Raw genomic sequence first — 18,225 nt, 5'->3', positions numbered from 1 at the left:
TGTGTGTGTACATGCGGCAGCTTCACATCTTCATGCTTCCCTCTGTATAGGCCAAGGCAGGGATCCTTCCAATAGGTCCACAGGCTGGCTCCCAGCACTCATTGTGTAGGAACCATACAGATATGCAGACAGGTTTTGTTAAAAATGAGGTCAAATATTAAAACAGCAAAAAACGTTTTTTTAAATATTTTGTTTAATTATTATTATTATTATTTATTTTTTTACAAATCAGTGGTTCAAAAATATTAAATAATTTTTATTTTATTTTTCAAAAGCAGCAAAACATTCTGATTGTTGTCTTTTTAAAAAAGCCCTTAATATTGTGTATGTGGTGTGTTGTGTGTTGTGTTTCATAAACGTATTAACACAAGCAGTTAATATAAATTTGAACTGGAAAATGAAATGAGAAGGGGGAAACAAAAGTGCATAATAATATACATAAATCACACTGAAAAGTCACAGAGCAGAGATTCACCATACATCACACTGAAAAGTCAGAGCAGAGATTCATCTTCACCCTACTAAAGGCTCCTGTCTCTCCCCCTCCCAGCTCTATGTCCTGGGCCACTTTCGAGACAGGACTCTCTAGGCTAACAGCTAGCTTTGGGTCAAACAAATGGAGGTCGGGTTTCCAAAGTTAACTGTGAAATACCATTACAGCAAAGGAGCAGTTCTGCCATTTTGAGTCAAAATGGTAGACACGGTACTGCTGAACATCACATATTGTGGTAGTGTCTCAGTCTTTACAGATGGGACTCCCGCCGTACATTTCGAATGAATAGCCCAGTTCTACACAACCGCAGTCTCTGTCTAAAGAGCCTTACCAAGGAGAGAGAGAGAGAGAGCTGGAGACAGATTTGGGTTGAAGTTGTTTCTGACTGCTCAGGCAAGCTGGTAAATCTAGGTTTAATAATGTATTAGTACACACATGGTTTAAAGGCTACATAATAGACGGAAAGTGCAGGCCTTGACAGACTGCCGAGTGCAAAAGATCAGTTTGTGACAAAATCTGTTGGATCTCAATGTCTTCTCCACAGTTTATCAATAGCTTAGCTTGTTTGGATGATGTAACAAGGTTTGGGTGACATATTTGTAAAGCTCCAAGTCTGGCGCCTTTTGCAATGTGTACCCCACAACTACTGTAGACTACCGTAGGCCTCATTAGCAGAGCCTCTCTGGTACACAGCATAGGATTTACGAAAGATGGGTCGATCCACAGGCACTAAGAGACAAGAAGGAAAGCTGCCTGGTTGAATGTGTGTGCGCGTGTGTTTTTAGCTTGGGTGCCAACTTGAACCCAGAAGGCAGTGGTTTGGAGGCCCCCTCATGCGTATGGCAAGCCTATAGGAGGTCTCGGGGAGACAGGCAACAGCGTGAGAATATCTCAAAAGGCACAGGAGACGCCAGGCCAGGGGCAAACAACAATGGTTGCTTTCCATTAATAAATGTCATGTTAGAAAATATCAGCTTTATCAATGCTACAGCAAATTCTCATAGGAACACTCATGTTTTCTTGAGTTTATACTACTACACTCTACAGCTAATCTGAACTAGGGTGATGTTAAAGTGACATCATAAAAGAGTCTGGACTAAATGACAGTAGTGCAGTAACCGCAGTTCAAATGATAGTCCATCATCTCGCACCAAATGTGAAGTTACAGAAATGAGCCTCTAGGGGACAATGTGGCTCAACTATCGGTGGCTGGTCAAAGCCAAGGAATCGTTTTATAAGTCAAATCAAAACATTCCTTTAAACTCCCAAGGCAGCCCATTGTATAAATAGGACATTCTCAAGGTGTATGAATTCATATAGTGTTAGAACTTGAGTGCAAACTACAACTATGTACTGTACTAGCACTGTCAAGTCCTGGGGCAACCACATGCCCAACAGCTGGCAACCCAAGAACACCATGTCTCATATCTAACCTCCTGCTTCCAATACACCACAGAACAGTGTTAAGATACTGCTATAACACTGTACAAGAAGCAAGACATCTCTGTAAAATTCCTGTGTACCGTCAATGTTATTCTGAGATCACAATGATGTTACCTTTAGGCTGTACACAACCCAACTGAATGTATGAGATTATATAAATTTAGAATATTATGACTTAAGAGGCTTCCCACAATATAGACGCAGGCTTCAATGTCAGCCACTAATGCTATGAATACTACCACTGAGTCCAGTTTGTCTTTGTCCGTGAGCATGATACCCACTCACTAAAACCAAGTACACCACATGGACAGTTAAAAAACAAAGGAGCCCCCATGCTACAAAAATCTTTTTTTTTTTCATAAACTTTTTTAAAAAGTAGTCCATGCCAAGCACAAAAAGGCAGAGCTAAAACGACAGAAAAGAAGAAAAGTGCAATCCAATATTAAAAGTCAAGAGAAAAGTGTCATTACAATGCCAAAATCAGGCCACCATGCAAAAATACTAATAACCACATCCCACAAGTATTGACCAGCATTCACACAAGGAAACCAGTATCCTCATAGTAAGCTTTGGTATCCGTGAGATCAGAGGTGTCTAACCCTGGGTCTCTAGGGGTTTACAGTGGGTCCTCTGCTGGTTTGTGACTGACTCAATCAGTTTTCCAACCAGAAACAGACCTTACAATATATGAAATCCCCTTCCTCTACTAATTTAAGGACTGTGTTTGACTGACCACCAGCAGACCCAGTGTCTCTCCAGGAGGGCTGGGGTCTGTTGCCCCAGAGGGAGGCTCAGTCGTAGGTGACAGACCAGGGAGAGACCTGCCTCTCTGGCCTGGGTGGGGGGTGAGACTGGGTGTGTTAGCATAACCAGAGACTGAATCAATCAGTTCAGCTATTATCCTTTGCAGAACCTGTCTGTAACTGTATACAACTACCTTAAAACTACACTGTAGTGGATGTACATCTTTAAGGCACAAACCATGAGGGAAGGCTTAGTAGGGCATGTCTACCATTAGTAGGACTCAAATAACTCCTCCTTGGGGCATAGAAAGGGGTCATGAAGTGAAAACATCTGTATGTCCCCACGTCAACCCCAGATGAATGTTCTAATATCCCAGCCCTAAATAGGGGCGCTAGGACTATTTTCAAGATGCCTGGGTTATTTTCCCTTCTATATTTTGTTGGTAAGGGCAGCCCAATTCTCACTTGGGTCCCGTGAGATCCTACCGTAGGGCTAAATCAGTAGCCGTTGAAGACTCAAAACATGTCTTCTGTGGAGAAAAGCAAAACGAGCCATTTTTCACACCATCTATCCAACTTCCGCTGTTTGTCACCGTCGGCAAGTAGCCTAGCGGATAAGAGCATTGGACCAGTAACCGAAAGGTCGCTGGTTCTAATCCCAGAGCTGACTAGGTGACAAATTTGCCTATGTGCCCTTGAGCAAGGAATTTAACCCTATTCGCTCTGGATAAGAGCCCCTACTATGATGGAAATGTTACAGGGGTGGAAATCTCAAACCCACAAATAGAGCAAAAGTGCTTAAGAAAAAACGTGTGAAAAAGACTTGTTTTTTTCCCACATTCACTCCTAAAGAGAAGAAAATAAACACAGTAACAACGCTTTACTAGTTATCTCCTTTCAACATGCCTGTTGCCTGTTAATCCACTGTCGTGGATTAATGGAGATCTTAAAGGTGCAGTGGGTTATTAAGAGTTCCTCAGCAGTTCAACATCCAACTCCAATAGCATTCAACTAAAAGCTGTAACTGCATCCTCTTTGTTAAAAACTGATTGACACAGCACACTCCCTCGCAAATAAATAAAACTGATTGAAACAGTACACTCCCTCGCAAATAAATAAAACTGATTGAAACAGCACACTCCCTCGCAAATAAATAAAACTGCACTCTGAAACTAAAAGCAAGTCCAATATTTGGTCTAATACTGTATTGCAAATTATGTAGTTAACTTAATGTTAAGATTCAACTCTACTCATACTGAAATGAATAATACTATGAATATATTCACTAACACAACGTCTATTAGACTGCCACACACCTTTGGATAAGGAAAAATAACCCAAAACCCCTAAAGCTTTTCCAAGAGATCCTAAACCGTTGATAGGACACTTGTACATCAGATGTGAATGTAACATTATCTTTGTAGATCAGGTTCCTGCATATTAACACTGATGAAGGACTGGGCCGACATTTCAAAATTAGTGGACAGAAAAGGAACACGGTGTGCATGTATGTTTAAGTGGGTGTGTGTGTGTGTGTAAGTTTAAGTGTGTGTGTGTGTGTATGCTTAAGTGTGTGTGTGTGTATGTAAGTTTAAGTGTGTGTGTGTGTCAGTGTCTTTTAGTAGACATATTGAGCACCGTTTTCAATTCCAGCTAAAGGAGTGAAAGACAATGTGCTGCAGTGACACTTGGGTTTTACCTGACACTGCAGCTTTAAAGACACAGGGATCAAAAGATTATTCCTCCTTTCCTAATCCCTTTTTCCTTTCCTCCCATATTTGCCATGTTACGGAGGAACAGAGGAGAGGGCGAGGAGACAGGATGGAGAGAACATGTCACAGCTTCATTTTTGGTATAATACCTTTCAACACCATGTGAGGACAAACAGCTAAAGTTGCCTTTCAAATACAACTGGAATAAAAGAAAAGTCAAAAGCTACTGGAATCAAGGATATAAACAGGTAGGGGAGAAAACTCCTGTTTGCTCCAGGTGACGGTTGATGATGGTACCCTGAGCAGTGCTGCCCCCTGTGGTAAGGATGAGTAAAGGCAGGCTGGCTGAGGGGCACCCTAGTGGTCAATCAAGGCGGAGCAAGAACTCTGTTCAGTTCTGCTTCTTACTCCCTCCCATGGCAGTGGTATCAAATAGCCCTCTGATCCAGAATTGCTATCAAGTGTTCACTTTGAATGTCTTTGGGGGGGATTTGGTCAGTTTGTTCAGCACTGTTGGCCTCTCCTCTTAGTGTGAATGTGGGGGTTGGGGGGGTCATGATGAGTGCTTGAACCACCAGCCATCTGCTGGGCTGGAGCAGGTTCCTAAACCCAGACTACCCCCTTTACTCCCCCTCCCTTTGAGACAGGTGATTCTAGAACAGTCTAGGTACCCTAGGACAACATTTGGGATTCAAACCTCCAACACAGAGCTTCACTGGGATGAGACCCGAAAGAAAACAAAATGGTGTCAAACTTTTCCAAAATGGAGGACAAAGTCTATGGACGAGAAGTTAGACAGGCATAAGTGGTGGTCAGAGACTCTGAGGCAAAACACCCAGGTCTGGGATAGGCTCTACTCTAATTTGAAATCCCTCCTGCCATTTTGGTCATCAGGGTCTTCAACACGGCGTGTGTCTTTGGGTGGTGTGTGTCATTACCCCTGACCAGACCTCACGGCGAAAGAAAAACCAAACAGAAACATTCCTCCTTGTGTGTTGGACCAGCGCTGGAACGCCTCTGGCTACCGGTCTGGTCCAGTGTTCTAACAGTCTGAATAGACTTGAAGGCAGAGGTAACCTCCCCATAGGGGAGTCTTCGCAGTGGTCTGTGGAATGGTCTTTAGCATCTGTGTGACTGAGAGACAGAGAGAGCCCTTGTTCCCAGTCCCATCACCCCCGGTTGGTGGCTGGGTGGAGGTCAGGGGGAAGAGGCAGCACTGGACTGCGGCCTGGCAAGGAGAGGCCAGCTGGGGTATAGAGAACTACCCACGCCTGACCTACAGCTGTGGGGGTGGAGAACCTCGCACATACGTGCACACACACACACACACACGTTTGTTTTACTACCTTTATGTGGACCAACACATTTATTCCCATTCAAAATCCTATTTTCCCTAACCCAAAACTTACCCTTAACCCTAACCTTAACCCCAAACCCTAAAAATAAACCTAACTCCTAACCTTCATTCTAACCTGAACCCCAATTGTAACCCTAACCCCTAAGCTTAAAATAGCCCTTTTCTTTGTGGGGACTGGCAAAATGTCTCCAGTTGTCCAAATGTTCCTTGTGAGGACTTCTGGTCCCCAGTACAACCACACAAACAATCATACAGAGATGAGACTTGGCTCTCCCGTTATGGAGGGATGGTAGGCTCATGGCCTCCTCAGTCTGAGGTCAGAGGTCAGGAGGGGTCATGGAGGGGCGACAGCCTCAGGAGACGTGGGGCGAGGAGGACGGGTGTCTCCAGAAGCACCAGCCCCTCTTGGTGTGCTGCTTACGGAGGATCTCTTCCTCCCGCTGGCGCTCCTTCTGAGAGCGCAGGTAGCGATCCTCCTCCTTCAGGAACCACACTGGAGGCCACCGCTGCTTCTCAAAGTGCCTCTGGTTCTCTACATACAGAAACAGAGAGTGAGGGGTGAGGGAGATCAGAATAAACAAATGAATATTTGAAATTGAGAAATGTACATAAATAGATGTAGAAAGAGAAAGAACAAAGAGTGAAATGAAGGTAAGCGACGAGAGGGTGCCAAATAACATCAGAACAGGAGGCAGGAGGGGAAAGCGTGAATATAAAAGAGAAAAAACAAATGTGAAAAAAACAAGTGAGAGGAGTGAAGGGAAGTAGGGGAAGAGTGGAGGGAAATGGAGGAGGGGAGTGGAGGGAAGTAGGGGAAGAGTGGAGGGGAATGGAGGAGGGGAGTGGAGTGGAATGGAGGAGGGTAGTGGAGGGAAGTAGGGGAAGAGTGGAGGGGAATGGAGGAGGGGAGCGGAGGCGAATGGAGGGGAATGGAGGAGGGGAATGGAGGAGGGGAATGGAGGGGAATGGAGGAGGGTAGTGGAGGGAAGTAGGGGAAGAGTGGAGGGGAATGGAGGAGGGGAGTGGAGTGGAATGGAGGAGGGTAGTGGAGGGAAGTAGGGGAAGAGTGGAGGGGAATGGAGGAGGGGAGCGGAGGCGAATGGAGGGGAATGGAGGAGGGGAATGGAGGGGAATGGAGGAGGGGAGTGGAATGGAGGAGGGGAGCGGAGGGGAGTGGAGGAGGGGAATGGAGGGGAGTGGAGGAGGGGAATGGAGGGGAATGGAGGAGGGGAGGGAAGTAGGGGAAGAGTGGAGGGGAATGGAGGAGGGGAGGGAAGTTGGGGATTGGAGGTGGGAGGGAAGTTGGGGATTGGAGGTGGGAGGGAAGTTGGGGATTGGAGGTGGGAGGGAAGTTGGGGATTGGAGGTGGGAGGGAAGTTGGGGATTGGAGGAGGGAGGGAAGTTGGGGATTGGAGGAGGGAGGGAAGTTGGGGATTGGAGGAGGGAGGGAAGTTGGGGATTGGAGGAGAAGTTGGGGATTGGAGGAGGGAGGGGAGGTGAGAAGGGAAGTAGGGTATTGGAGGTGGGAGGGAAGTTGGGGATTGGAGGAGGGAGGGGAAGTGAAGTTGGGGATTGGAGGAGGGAGGGGAGGTGGGAAGGGAAGTTGGGGATTGGAGGTGGGAAGGGAAGTTGGGGATTGGAGGTGGGAGGGAAGTTGGGGATTGGAGGAGGGAGGGAGGTTGGGGATTGGAGGAGGGAGGGGAAGTGAAGTTGGGGATTGGAGGAGGGAGGGGAAGTGAAGTTGGGGATTGGAGGTGGGAGGGGAAGTGAAGTTGCGGATTAGAGGAGGGACAGGCAGTACAAAACAAGCTGAGAATAATAAAAATTGATTCAACTTCTATATTGCTTTTCATAACAGACATAAATCTCAAAGCACTTCTAAAGCAAAAAACAAACAAGCACTACATCAATATGAGGAGTCTATCTATTGACATGGAAAGGGATGGAGGAGAGATGAGAGAGAGGGCCTTGGTTTGTACCTGGAGACATGACCTTCATGTCTTTGGGGAACTTGCGACAAACGCTGTTGTAGTTGGTGCAGATGTGATGGAGACACCAGGCATAAAGCTGCTTGGCATTGTGGAACTGCCAGGGATGAATGAATAGGTGAGCAGTCCATCAAAAAGGTTACATGACAAGAAAGAACACCTCAAACTTTCTTACTTTACAAGTAAGAAAGATGAACTTGAATGGGAAGTGGACAAATGGCTTTTTAAGACTAATGTCACCTGTCATTGTAGAACAGAGTTCTATACAGTCCTGTATATGATATATAGGCCTAAGCTTTAGGGTGGTCTCATCGTTCAGGGATGTCAGTTAGAATGTTCCCTCCAGTGAAATAGTATTTCCTTAACAACCACGTACAGTATTACATGTATTGCAGTAACAGTGTCTTCACTACAACTGTCACTGAGAATATACAGTGAGTACTTGTAGATGAATTTGGAGACTCACCTGAGCCAACTCCAGGTAAGCAAGCACCTGTCCGTCAATGTCTACTCCCTTCACCAAACACTGTAGCAGCTCATCCACAACATGTTGCTCTGTGAGGGCAACGAGGCGTGGCAGACACAGCCGATTGGATAGGACGATGAGCTCCATAGGCTCCCAGTCAGGACAGGCCGTCACCAGCCCACAGTATAGGAACTCCAACACTGCACGCATACAGGCACTACTGGAGTCAGGGATGGACACCTGGAGAGAAGGGGAGAGAGAGAAAGAGAGAAGGAGAGAGATGGAGAGAGAGAAAGAAACGTAGAGACGTAGAGAGAGAGAGAAAGAGAGAGGGAGAGAGAGAGACGTAGAGATAAATATTTACATTTAGTATGGCTTCCAGTAGTAATTTGTCTGTAACTCGTGTTTGATTGGAGCCCAACTGTGGTAAATTCAATTGATTGGACATGATTTGAAAAGGCACACAACTGTCTATATAAGCTCCCACAGTTGACAGTGCATGTCAGAGCAAAAACTAAGTCATGAGGTCGAAGGAATTGTATGTTGAGCTCCGAGACAGGATTGTGTCGAGGCACAGATCTGGGGAAGGGTACCAAACAATTTCTACAGCATTGAAGGTCCCCAAGAACAAAGTAGCCTCCATCATTCTTAAATGGAAGAAGTTTGGAACCACCAAGACTCTTCCTAGAGCTGGCCAACCGGCCAAACTGAGCAATCAGGGGAGAAGGGCCCTGGTCAGGGAGGTGACCAAGAACCCAATGGTTACTCTGACAGAGCTCCAGGAGTTCCTCTGTGGAGATGGGAGAAGTTCCAGAAGGACAACCATCTCTGCAGCACTCCACCAATCAGGCCTATATGGTAGAGTGGCCAGACACTCCTCAGTAAAAGGCACATGGCATCCCACTTGGAGTTTGCCAAAAGGCACATAAAGGACTCTCAGACCATGAGAAACAAGATTCTCTGGTCTGATGAAACCAAGATTGAACTCTTTGGCCTGAATGCCAAGCTTCACGTCTGGAGGAATCCTGGCACCATCCCTACAGTGAAGCACGGTGGTGGCAGCATCATGCTGTGGGGATGTTTTCAGCGGCAGGGACTGCAAGACTAGTCAGGATCGAGGGAAAGATGAACGGAGCAAAGTACAGAGAGATCCTTGATGAAAACCTGCTCCAGAGCAGGCTGGGGCGAAGGTTCACCTTCCAACAGGACAACAACTATAAGCACACAGCCAAGATAACGTAGGATTGGCTTCGGGACAAGTCTCTGAATGTCTATGAGTGGCCCAGCCAGAGCCCGGGCTTCAACCTGATCAAACATCTCTGGAGAAACATGCAGCGATGCTCCCCACCCAACCTGACAGCTTGAGAGGATCTGCAGAGAAGAATGGGAGAAACTCCCCAAATACAGGTGTGCCAAGCTTGTAGCGTCATACCCAAGAAGACTTAAGGCTGTAATCGCTGCCAAAGGTTCTTCAACAAAGTACTGAGTAAAGGGTCTGAATACTTATGTAAATGTATTATTTCAGTTCTTTATTATTTATTTAAAAAAAATGTTGCTTTGTCATTATGGGGTATTGTGTGTAGATCAATGAGGAAAACAACGTGGAGATGAAGGGTTGTCCGTCTCCAGTTGAGGAGTACTTTTTGAGCCTGCGAAAGATGAAAGTCCCACCCTACCAGGGGGGCACTGACGCTAGCTTGTTACCCCACTGGGCCAGTCGCTACGGATGGCCTAGACGGCCTAGATGTCTTTGTGCGATAGAGCTGGAAGCAGAGCTGTGAAAGGGACCGAGGAAAAGACACCTCTGATTGGATCATGAGAAAAGAGCATTTACGTATGCACACCCAAAACGGAGCAGGATCAACATGAAAGAACAGCTAATGTGTCTGCAAATCCGGACAATAAAACTACAGCTACAGAAAATAAGTTAATGTCCGCTCACTGTCCGTGGCTCACTGTGTCCCACTCCAAGAACACGGTCTGTCGTTGGAGCAGCACACAGGCTGACCAGAGCTACTCATACAGGCAGAGTGGGCCGGCTGGAGGTGCCCTAGACATCATTAAGTTTGCAGATGACACAACAGTGGTAGGCCTGATCACCGACAACGATGAGACAGCCTATAGGGAGGTCAGAGACCTGACCGTGTGGTGCAAGGACAACAACCTCTCCCTCAACGTGATCAAGACAAAGGTGTTGATTGTGGAATACAGGAAAAGGAGGACCGAGCACGCCCCCATTCTCATCGACGGGGCTGTAGTGGAGCAGGTTGAGAGCTTCAAGTTCCTTGGCATCCACATCACCAACAAGGGTACCAACAACAGAGGGTAGTGCGTATGGCCCAGTACATCACCGGGGCCAAACTTCCTGCCATCCAGGACCTCTATACCAGGCAGTGTCAGAGGAAAGCCCTAAAAATTGTCAAAGACTCCAGCCACCCTAGTCATAGACTGTTCTCTTTTCTACCGCACGGCAAGCGGTACCGGAGCGCCAAGTCTAGGTCCAAGAGGCTTCTAAACAGCTTCTACCCCCAAGCCATAAGACTCCTGAACATCTAATCAAATGGCTACCCAGACTATTTGCATTGCCCCCCCCTCCCTTCTACACTGCTGCTACTCTGTTATTATCTATGCATATTCACTTTAATAACTCTACCTACATATACATATTACCTCAAATGCCTCGACACCGGTGCCCCCGCACCGGTACCCCTTGCATATAGCCTCGCTATTGTTATTTTACTGCTGCTCTTTAATTATTTGTTACTTTTATCTCTTACTTTTTATCGGTATTTTCTTAAAAAGTTTGTTAAGTTAAGTTTGTAAGTAAGAATTTCACTGTAAGGTCTACACCTGTAGTATTCAGCGCATGTGACAAAGAAATTTCGATTTGATATGTTGCCAGTCGGCCAAAAGTGTGTTTCTCTCCTGAGAGGAGAGCAAACAAAGGTACACTTATTCCCACAGCCACAAGTGACGGCCGAGGATTTACGGGGGCAATTTGGGGAGGGATAGAAAGAACTGCTGAGACTGTCAGACCATGGTAACTCCCTTTTCATCTTCTCCCCCCGCCCTCCCACAAACGCATGCAGCTTATACAAAATTTTAAAAAACTACACCACCCTGGCCACTAGGTGTCACTAAAGTACAACTGTGGTTGGCTTCAGATAAGTACTGACCAAGGCACGTTTACGTTTTCCTCTTTTAGCAGACGCTCTTACCTAGAGCGACTTACAGGAGAAATTAGGGTTAAGTGCCTTGATCAAGGGCATACAGACCGATTTTTCACCTAGTCAGCTCTGGGATTCGAACCAGCGAGCTTTCGATTACTGGCCCAACGCTGTTAACCAACGCTCTTAACTGCTAGGCTCTCTGCTGTCCAAGGTAGTGATTCAATTAAATGTTATTCTACGTTTTCAACCTTTCAGCCCAATTGGTTGTTCAATAGGTTGGATTAAAAAGGGACAAGACATTTTAAAGTCTCAGAGCAGTCTCAACACCACTATTGAGTATTGCCTTGTGGTTTAAGCTACAGTAGGAGGTAGGAAGAGCCATGAGGGGTCCTTCCTCAGTCCCAGGGGTGCCCCTCACCTGCCTGTCTCTGTGCCAATTAGGTGAATGTCAGCCTGGCAATGACCCTTCATTATGGCGGAAAAGGTTCGGGTAGAGACACAGGTGGCCGCTCCAGTTCAAAGCTCCTAAACACACACAAGTTCTTACTCCTCATCAGAATGGCATTCAAACCAAACTATCCAATCAGGGAGGGGTTTATTGAGTTCAACGTGATCTTTTATAGGTGGAAACGTGTGTGGGGGGTGACTGACAAGGACACAGCAGGCTGGCAGGCTGCTGACACAGCAGATCGTAACAGTAGGACCAGAATAGAAGCGTTATCACAGCACCTCGTGAATACAAACAGTGACAGGCTAAAGATACGCATGAGAGAAATGAGAGTGTGGTGAGAAGAGTCAGGGTGAAAGGTGTTAAAGTAACTGTCCAGTGAAAATGTCACTTTTAAAAGCTCATAATCTGTTCACCTGTACACAAATAATGTTGTTGACTCATCCTATACTCATGGCCAAAGCATAAATTAGAGAAAAAAAAACTTCAAAAGCCTCACAGTGCCGAGCGACTTGTGCTTTTTGAGGTCGGTTCGGTTTCAGTTCGATTATTAAAAAATATTCACGTTTTCAATTTCGGTTTCAAATTTGTATTTAATCATGAAATGCATTATGAAATAATTACATACAAATTATTTTAGACCTTTTTAATGGAAATTCCAAAACCAAAAATAGTGAACATTCAATTGCCAAAACATAGAAAATATTCCATTCTCTGTCAGGTCTACATTGGGTAGACATCAATTGAAAAACAGGAAATTACAATGAAGTAATAAACGTTTTTAATTGATGACTTTATTCTTTTTCATTCCTTAAAAGTAATCATCTCTGCAATCTCATCTCTGCTCAGTCAGTAGCTGCCAGACAACGTTCTCTCTGCTCCCCATACTGTACAGTCAGCCAGACAACGTTCTCTCTGCTCCCCATACTGTACAGTCTGCCAGACAACGTTCTCTCTGCTCCCCATACTGTACAGTCAGCCAGACAACGTTCTCTCTGCTCCCCATACTGTACAGTCAGCCAGACAACGTTCTCTCTGCTCCCCATACTGTACAGTCAGCCAGACAACGTTCTCTCTGCTCCCCATACTGTACAGTCAGCCAGACAACGTTCTCTCTGCTCCCCATACTGTACAGTCAGCCAGACAACCTTCTCTCTGCTCCCCATACTGTACAGTCAGCCAGACAACGTTCTCTCTGCTCCCCATACTGTACAGTCAGCCAGACAACGTTCTCTCTGCTCCCCATACTGTACAGTCTGCCAGACAACCTTCTCTCTGCCCCCCATACTGTACAGTCAGCCAGACAACGTTCTCTCTGCTCCCCATACTGTACAGTCTGCCAGACAACCTTCTCTCTGCCCCCCATACTGTACAGTCTGCCAGACAACCTCCTCTCTGCTCCCCATACTGTACAGTCAGCCAGACAACGTTCTCTCTGCTCCCCATACTGTACAGTCTGCCAGACAACCTTCTCTCTGCCCCCCATACTGTACAGTCAGCCAGACAACGTTCTCTCTGCTCCCCATACTGTACAGTCTGCCAGACAACCTCCTCTCTGCTCCCCATACTGTACAGTCTGCCAGACAACCTCCTCTCTGCTCCCCATACTGTACAGTCTGCCAGACAACCTTCTCTCTGCTCCCCATACTGTACAGTCAGCCAGACAACCTCCTCTCTGCCCCCCATACTGTACAGTCTGCCAGACAACCTCCTCTCTGCCCCCCATACTGTACAGTCTGCCAGACAACCTTCTCTCTGCCCCCCATACTGTACAGTCTGCCAGACAACCTCCTCTCTGCTCCCCATACTGTACAGTCTGCCAGACAACCTTCTCTCTGCTCCCCATACTGTACATTCTGCCAGACAACCTTCTCTCTGCTCCCCATACTGTACAGTCTGCCAGACAACCTTCTCTCTGCTCCCCATACTGTACAGTCTGCCAGACAACCTTCTCTCTGCTCCCCATACTGTACAGTCTGCCAGACAACCTCCTCTCTGCTCCCCATACTGTACAGTCTGCCAGACAACCTTCTCTCTGCTCCCCATACTGTACAGTCTGCCAGACAACGTTCTCTCTGCTCCCCATACTGTACAGTCTGCCAGACAACGTTCTCTCTGCTCCCCATACTGTACAGTCAGCCAGACAACCTCCTCTCTGCTCCCCATACTGTACAGTCAGCCAGACAACCTTCTCTCTGCTCCCCATACTGTACAGTCTGCCAGACAACCTTCTCTCTTCTCCCCATACTGTACAGTCAGCCAGACAACCTTCTCTCTGCTCCCCATACTGTACAGTCAGCCAGACAACGTTCTCTCTGCTCCCCATACTGTACAGTCAGCCAGACAACGTTCTCTCTGCTCCCCATACTGTACAGTCTGCCAGACAACGTTCTCTCTGCTCCCCATACTGTACAGTCTGCCAGACAACCTTCTCTCTGCTCCCCATACTGTACAGTCTGCCAGACAACCTTCTCTCTGCTCCCCATACTGTACAGTCTTTAGGCTGAATATTTGCTTAATAAAAAACGACAGCTTTAATTTCTCTCTAGAGAAACTGCACGTTGGGTTCAGAAAAAAACGAACCGACGTGGGTCAATAAGTTGTTTAATAGCCGGAAAATAATAACGAAATGTTGGTTAATCGCTCAGTACTAAAAGCCCCACCACAAACTTGTATCAAAAATGCTTGCTTTTTCCTCATAGAAGATGATGTCATGTTTTTGGCCAAGACGTCTCATTGGCTGAGCAGTCCAATCAGCTGTTTACTTGTCATGAATATTTTAATTGACCGGTATATGCCCACACTATTCAGTTGTTGGGGTACACCCACACCATTCAAAACACAGAAAAGCTGCTTTTAAACATACTTAATAAACAATTAATGGAAGAAAAACGATTGCACTGATATTGTAATTAACTATAGGTAATATTTAATAGAAATCTGGGAACACTGGACAGCTACTTTAAAGACAGATCGCACTGTGTTAGCTGATGGCAGACAGACAGACAGTCTCAGTCCAACACACTCTGAAACAGAGGCCAGACAAGTCACAGTACACTACAGTACACCGATTGGTCCGAGACTCCCAAGGTCACACGCCTCTCCACACCACTCTGATGCCTAGCCCTGCCCACAACCATAGCCACATCTGTGTCACTCCAAGGGAGGCTTTGTCTATGCACCTCAAGGCCAGCCAGCTAAGCAGGGGAAGTGTTTGCTGCTGAAACTTTAAACACCACGATCATTGCTGCACCACTATGGAAATCTCTCACACAAAGACAAGTGCTGGCGGCCTCACATTGTCCAGAGCCTCAGTCTTTGTTAGATGTACTATGCCAACCAAACGCCATAAGGAGTGTCACAATGGGGACAAAGCTACGAGGGTTACCATGGATACTGGCAGGCGTCCCGGTGACCCCCCCCCGCACCACTGCTGTTGGTGTCTTACAAATGACCTCGTCCCGGTCCCCTTTCGCCTCCCTACACACACACAAACAATCGTACCCCTACTCGCTCTACAACCTCTTAGCCTCCCAGTCTCCACCTTAGAGCACGCAGCACACCATGACCCTGTCCACTCCTCCCTCTCTGTGGACTCTGGCTGTAAGCGTATCCAGAGGGCCTGTCCAGCGTCCTGTTTCCTGGGGCTGCCTGCTTCCTGGCAGGGCCGTAACTCAAAGCCTGTGGGGCCTGGACTGTAACCGTACCTGGGGGATCCAGTTCTCCAGAAGGGCCCAGGCAGCGGACACCCACAGCATCGAGAGAAAAGAGCTCCCTCCCTGGGTGGGTTGGCTGCAATGCCCTGGAAGAGTCTAGTCTTTCTAGAACCCGAGCCATCAGAGAGAAGCCGGGGGTAACTGGACACTCCGCAGGCTCGATGCCTGCATAGTTTCTCATGAACGCCTCTCTAACATGAATGCATGTCATCTTACACCGTTGTCTTGGGGTCAAATGTCAAAGGAAAAAGAGATTGTTCATCTCTAAAAGCGGTCCCTTTAAGATACATATTGTCCTCTAGTCTACCACCTCTCTGTCTCAGCCTCCCTCCTCAGCCTCTTCTCCAGCCATCCGATGAGGCTGTGACGAGTGTGTTGATAACAGGCAGGAATGTGGGCAGTATGTCTGGTTAGCTGTGATGTGATATTTTAATATTCTCACGCTGCCTCTTGTCCAACAAGTATGTATAAAGAGGAAATGACACGGGCCCTCAACCCAGAAAGTGCTGAGGTGAGCCGACTTCCTGCCGCATCTGCTCAGACGCGGAACCCTGTGTGCCCTGCTCGCTTTGGACCACGTTTCTGGCTGTATGCAACGCCAGTACTGTACATATTGTCGGTTAGTGTAGCAGTTGGCTGTGAGCCCTCAGGGGAGGCTTATAGTATAGCGTGCTTTCAACACAATCACGGGTGAAACACAGGTTTACTGATCACAGTGCAGGCCAGCCTCATGCCTCCCCCACCCCACCTCTACAAACACACTTTTACAACCCATCCTTACCGAATCACTCTCACACTCTCACACTCTCACACACCTCCTTGATGTAGCTCTCCACGAAGGATCCCCGGAACATAGCGGCCATCCAGTCACAGCTGGAGATGAGCAGAGGCTTGTGGGCTGGCAGGTAGCCATCGTCAAGGCGGAACACCACATCTAAAACCGGGGAGGGAAAAGAGCACTCATCTCGGAGTGAACCACAGAGTCGAGGCTACAGAGGGGAAGACAGACGGACTGGGACACACAGAGATATACGCAGACAGACGCACACAGAAACAGAGACAGGTAGACAGACAGAGATAAATGGAAAGGTAGACAGAGCTCTATTTGACACAGGGTGCAAGGGAGGGAGAGGGCAGGACATAGTATCTCAACTCTGTTTTGTACTAAGATTGAAACCTATATAGACTTTTGAAGCTGTCCAGATAGTGTAGTTAGGTAGGATGCAAGCTGTCTGTAAGGGCTCGGACGGTGGCTCTATTCTGTTTGGATACCCAAGGAATCCGTGTTGGGGAGTAGTGAACTACATTTAACTCCATTTGGCTGTAGCTTGGTGGTAGTTGAACGAAATTCAAATCTTGTTAGTGTTTTCAGTAGTTTATTACTTTTTTTGTAGTGTTGTAGCTAACTACTGGAACTACATACTACTCTTTTTGCAAAAATAAAATGGGTAAAGTAGGTAAGAATTTACTTTTCCTTCATCAGACCTGCCTAATTCTCACTTGAAACATTGTTTTTGTGTTTAATATGAGAAATGACATTCTGTTAACATCTGACTACTTAAAAGATAGCTTTAGTGTAGCTTAAGTTCTTCCAGTGTGAAGTAATTGGTAGCTTGGTAAATTATATTTTCAGACTAGCTTCCCCAACTTTGCAAAGATGTCATTCTAAAGCAATAAACTATCTAATAAGAAACTAAACCAATCACAAGGGCAGACCTATAGGCCTCGCTAATCTTTATGGGGCATAGAAGCCACTAGAACGAGTAGCCTAAATCAGATCTATTCAGGAGGTATATTTAAGCAATAAGGCATGAGGAGTTGTGGCATATGGCCAATATACCATGGCTAAGGGCCGTTCTTATGCACGACGCAACGCGGGGTGCCTGGATACAGTCCTTAGTCTTGGTATATTGGCCATATACCACAAACCTCGAGGTGCCTTATTGCTATTATAAACTGGTTACCTACGTAATTAGAGCAGTAAAAATAAATGTTTTGTCATACCCGTGGTAAATACCACAGCTGTCAGCCAATCAGCATTACCTGTACATAGCCCATCTATAATTTAGCCCAAACAACTACCTCTTCCCCTACTGTATTTATTTATTTATTTTGCTCCTTTGCACCCCATTATTTCTATTTCTACTTAACATATTCTTCCACTGCAAATCTACCATTCCAGTGTTATACTTGCTATATTGTATTTACCTCGCCACCATGGCCTTTTTTTGCCTTTACCTCCCTTATCTCACCTCATTTGCTCACATTGTATATAGACTTATTTTTCTACTGTGTTATTTACTGTATGTTTGTTTTACTCCATGTGTAACTCTGTGTTGTTGTATGTGTCGAACTGCTTTGCTTTATCTTGGCCAGGTCGCAATTGTAAATGAGAACTTGCCTACCTGGTTAAATAAAGGTTAAATAAATTACATTTAAAAAAATTCAGGGCTCGAACCAAGCAGTTTATAATAGAAAAACGAATTCCCACGGAAACAGACATCGTGACAACAATAGAAATATTGTGGTAGCCACCTGAAGGTCGAAGAGGCTACATGTACTATATAGATAGAATAGGACTCTCACCTTGTGGGAAATGCTACAGCCAACATGCATACAGACCGAAGAACCCAGACAAAAGTGATACACAGAAACGCATAGGAATGGGCATGGCACACATAAGGACAAA

The 18,225-nt window shown here is 46.3% G+C and overlaps 1 protein-coding gene across 3 annotated transcripts in view; it reads right to left on the bottom strand.

Annotated features, from left to right (window-relative positions):
• Positions 1–243: 243 nt before the first annotated feature.
• rhobtb4 (Rho related BTB domain containing 4) overlaps positions 244–18,225 on the bottom strand; it is a 69,793-nt gene continuing 51,811 nt past the window's right edge. For all 3 annotated transcript variants that reach the window (XM_071404106.1, XM_071404107.1, XM_071404105.1), the window contains 4 exons: positions 16,352–16,470; positions 8,203–8,442; positions 7,728–7,833; positions 244–6,280 (listed from right to left, as the gene is read on the bottom strand). In XM_071404106.1, the coding sequence (XP_071260207.1) occupies positions 6,102–6,280; positions 7,728–7,833; positions 8,203–8,442; positions 16,352–16,470 (644 nt within the window). In that variant the 3' untranslated portion in view covers positions 244–6,101. The remainder of the gene's footprint in view (positions 6,281–7,727; positions 7,834–8,202; positions 8,443–16,351; positions 16,471–18,225) is intronic.

Source organism: Salvelinus alpinus, chromosome 5, assembly GCF_045679555.1.
Source record: "Salvelinus alpinus chromosome 5, SLU_Salpinus.1, whole genome shotgun sequence".
Classification (NCBI taxonomy): domain Eukaryota; kingdom Metazoa; phylum Chordata; class Actinopteri; order Salmoniformes; family Salmonidae; genus Salvelinus; species Salvelinus alpinus.
The sequence above is the reverse complement of the archived record's forward strand: the minus strand, read 5'-3'. Positions and strand labels throughout refer to the sequence as shown.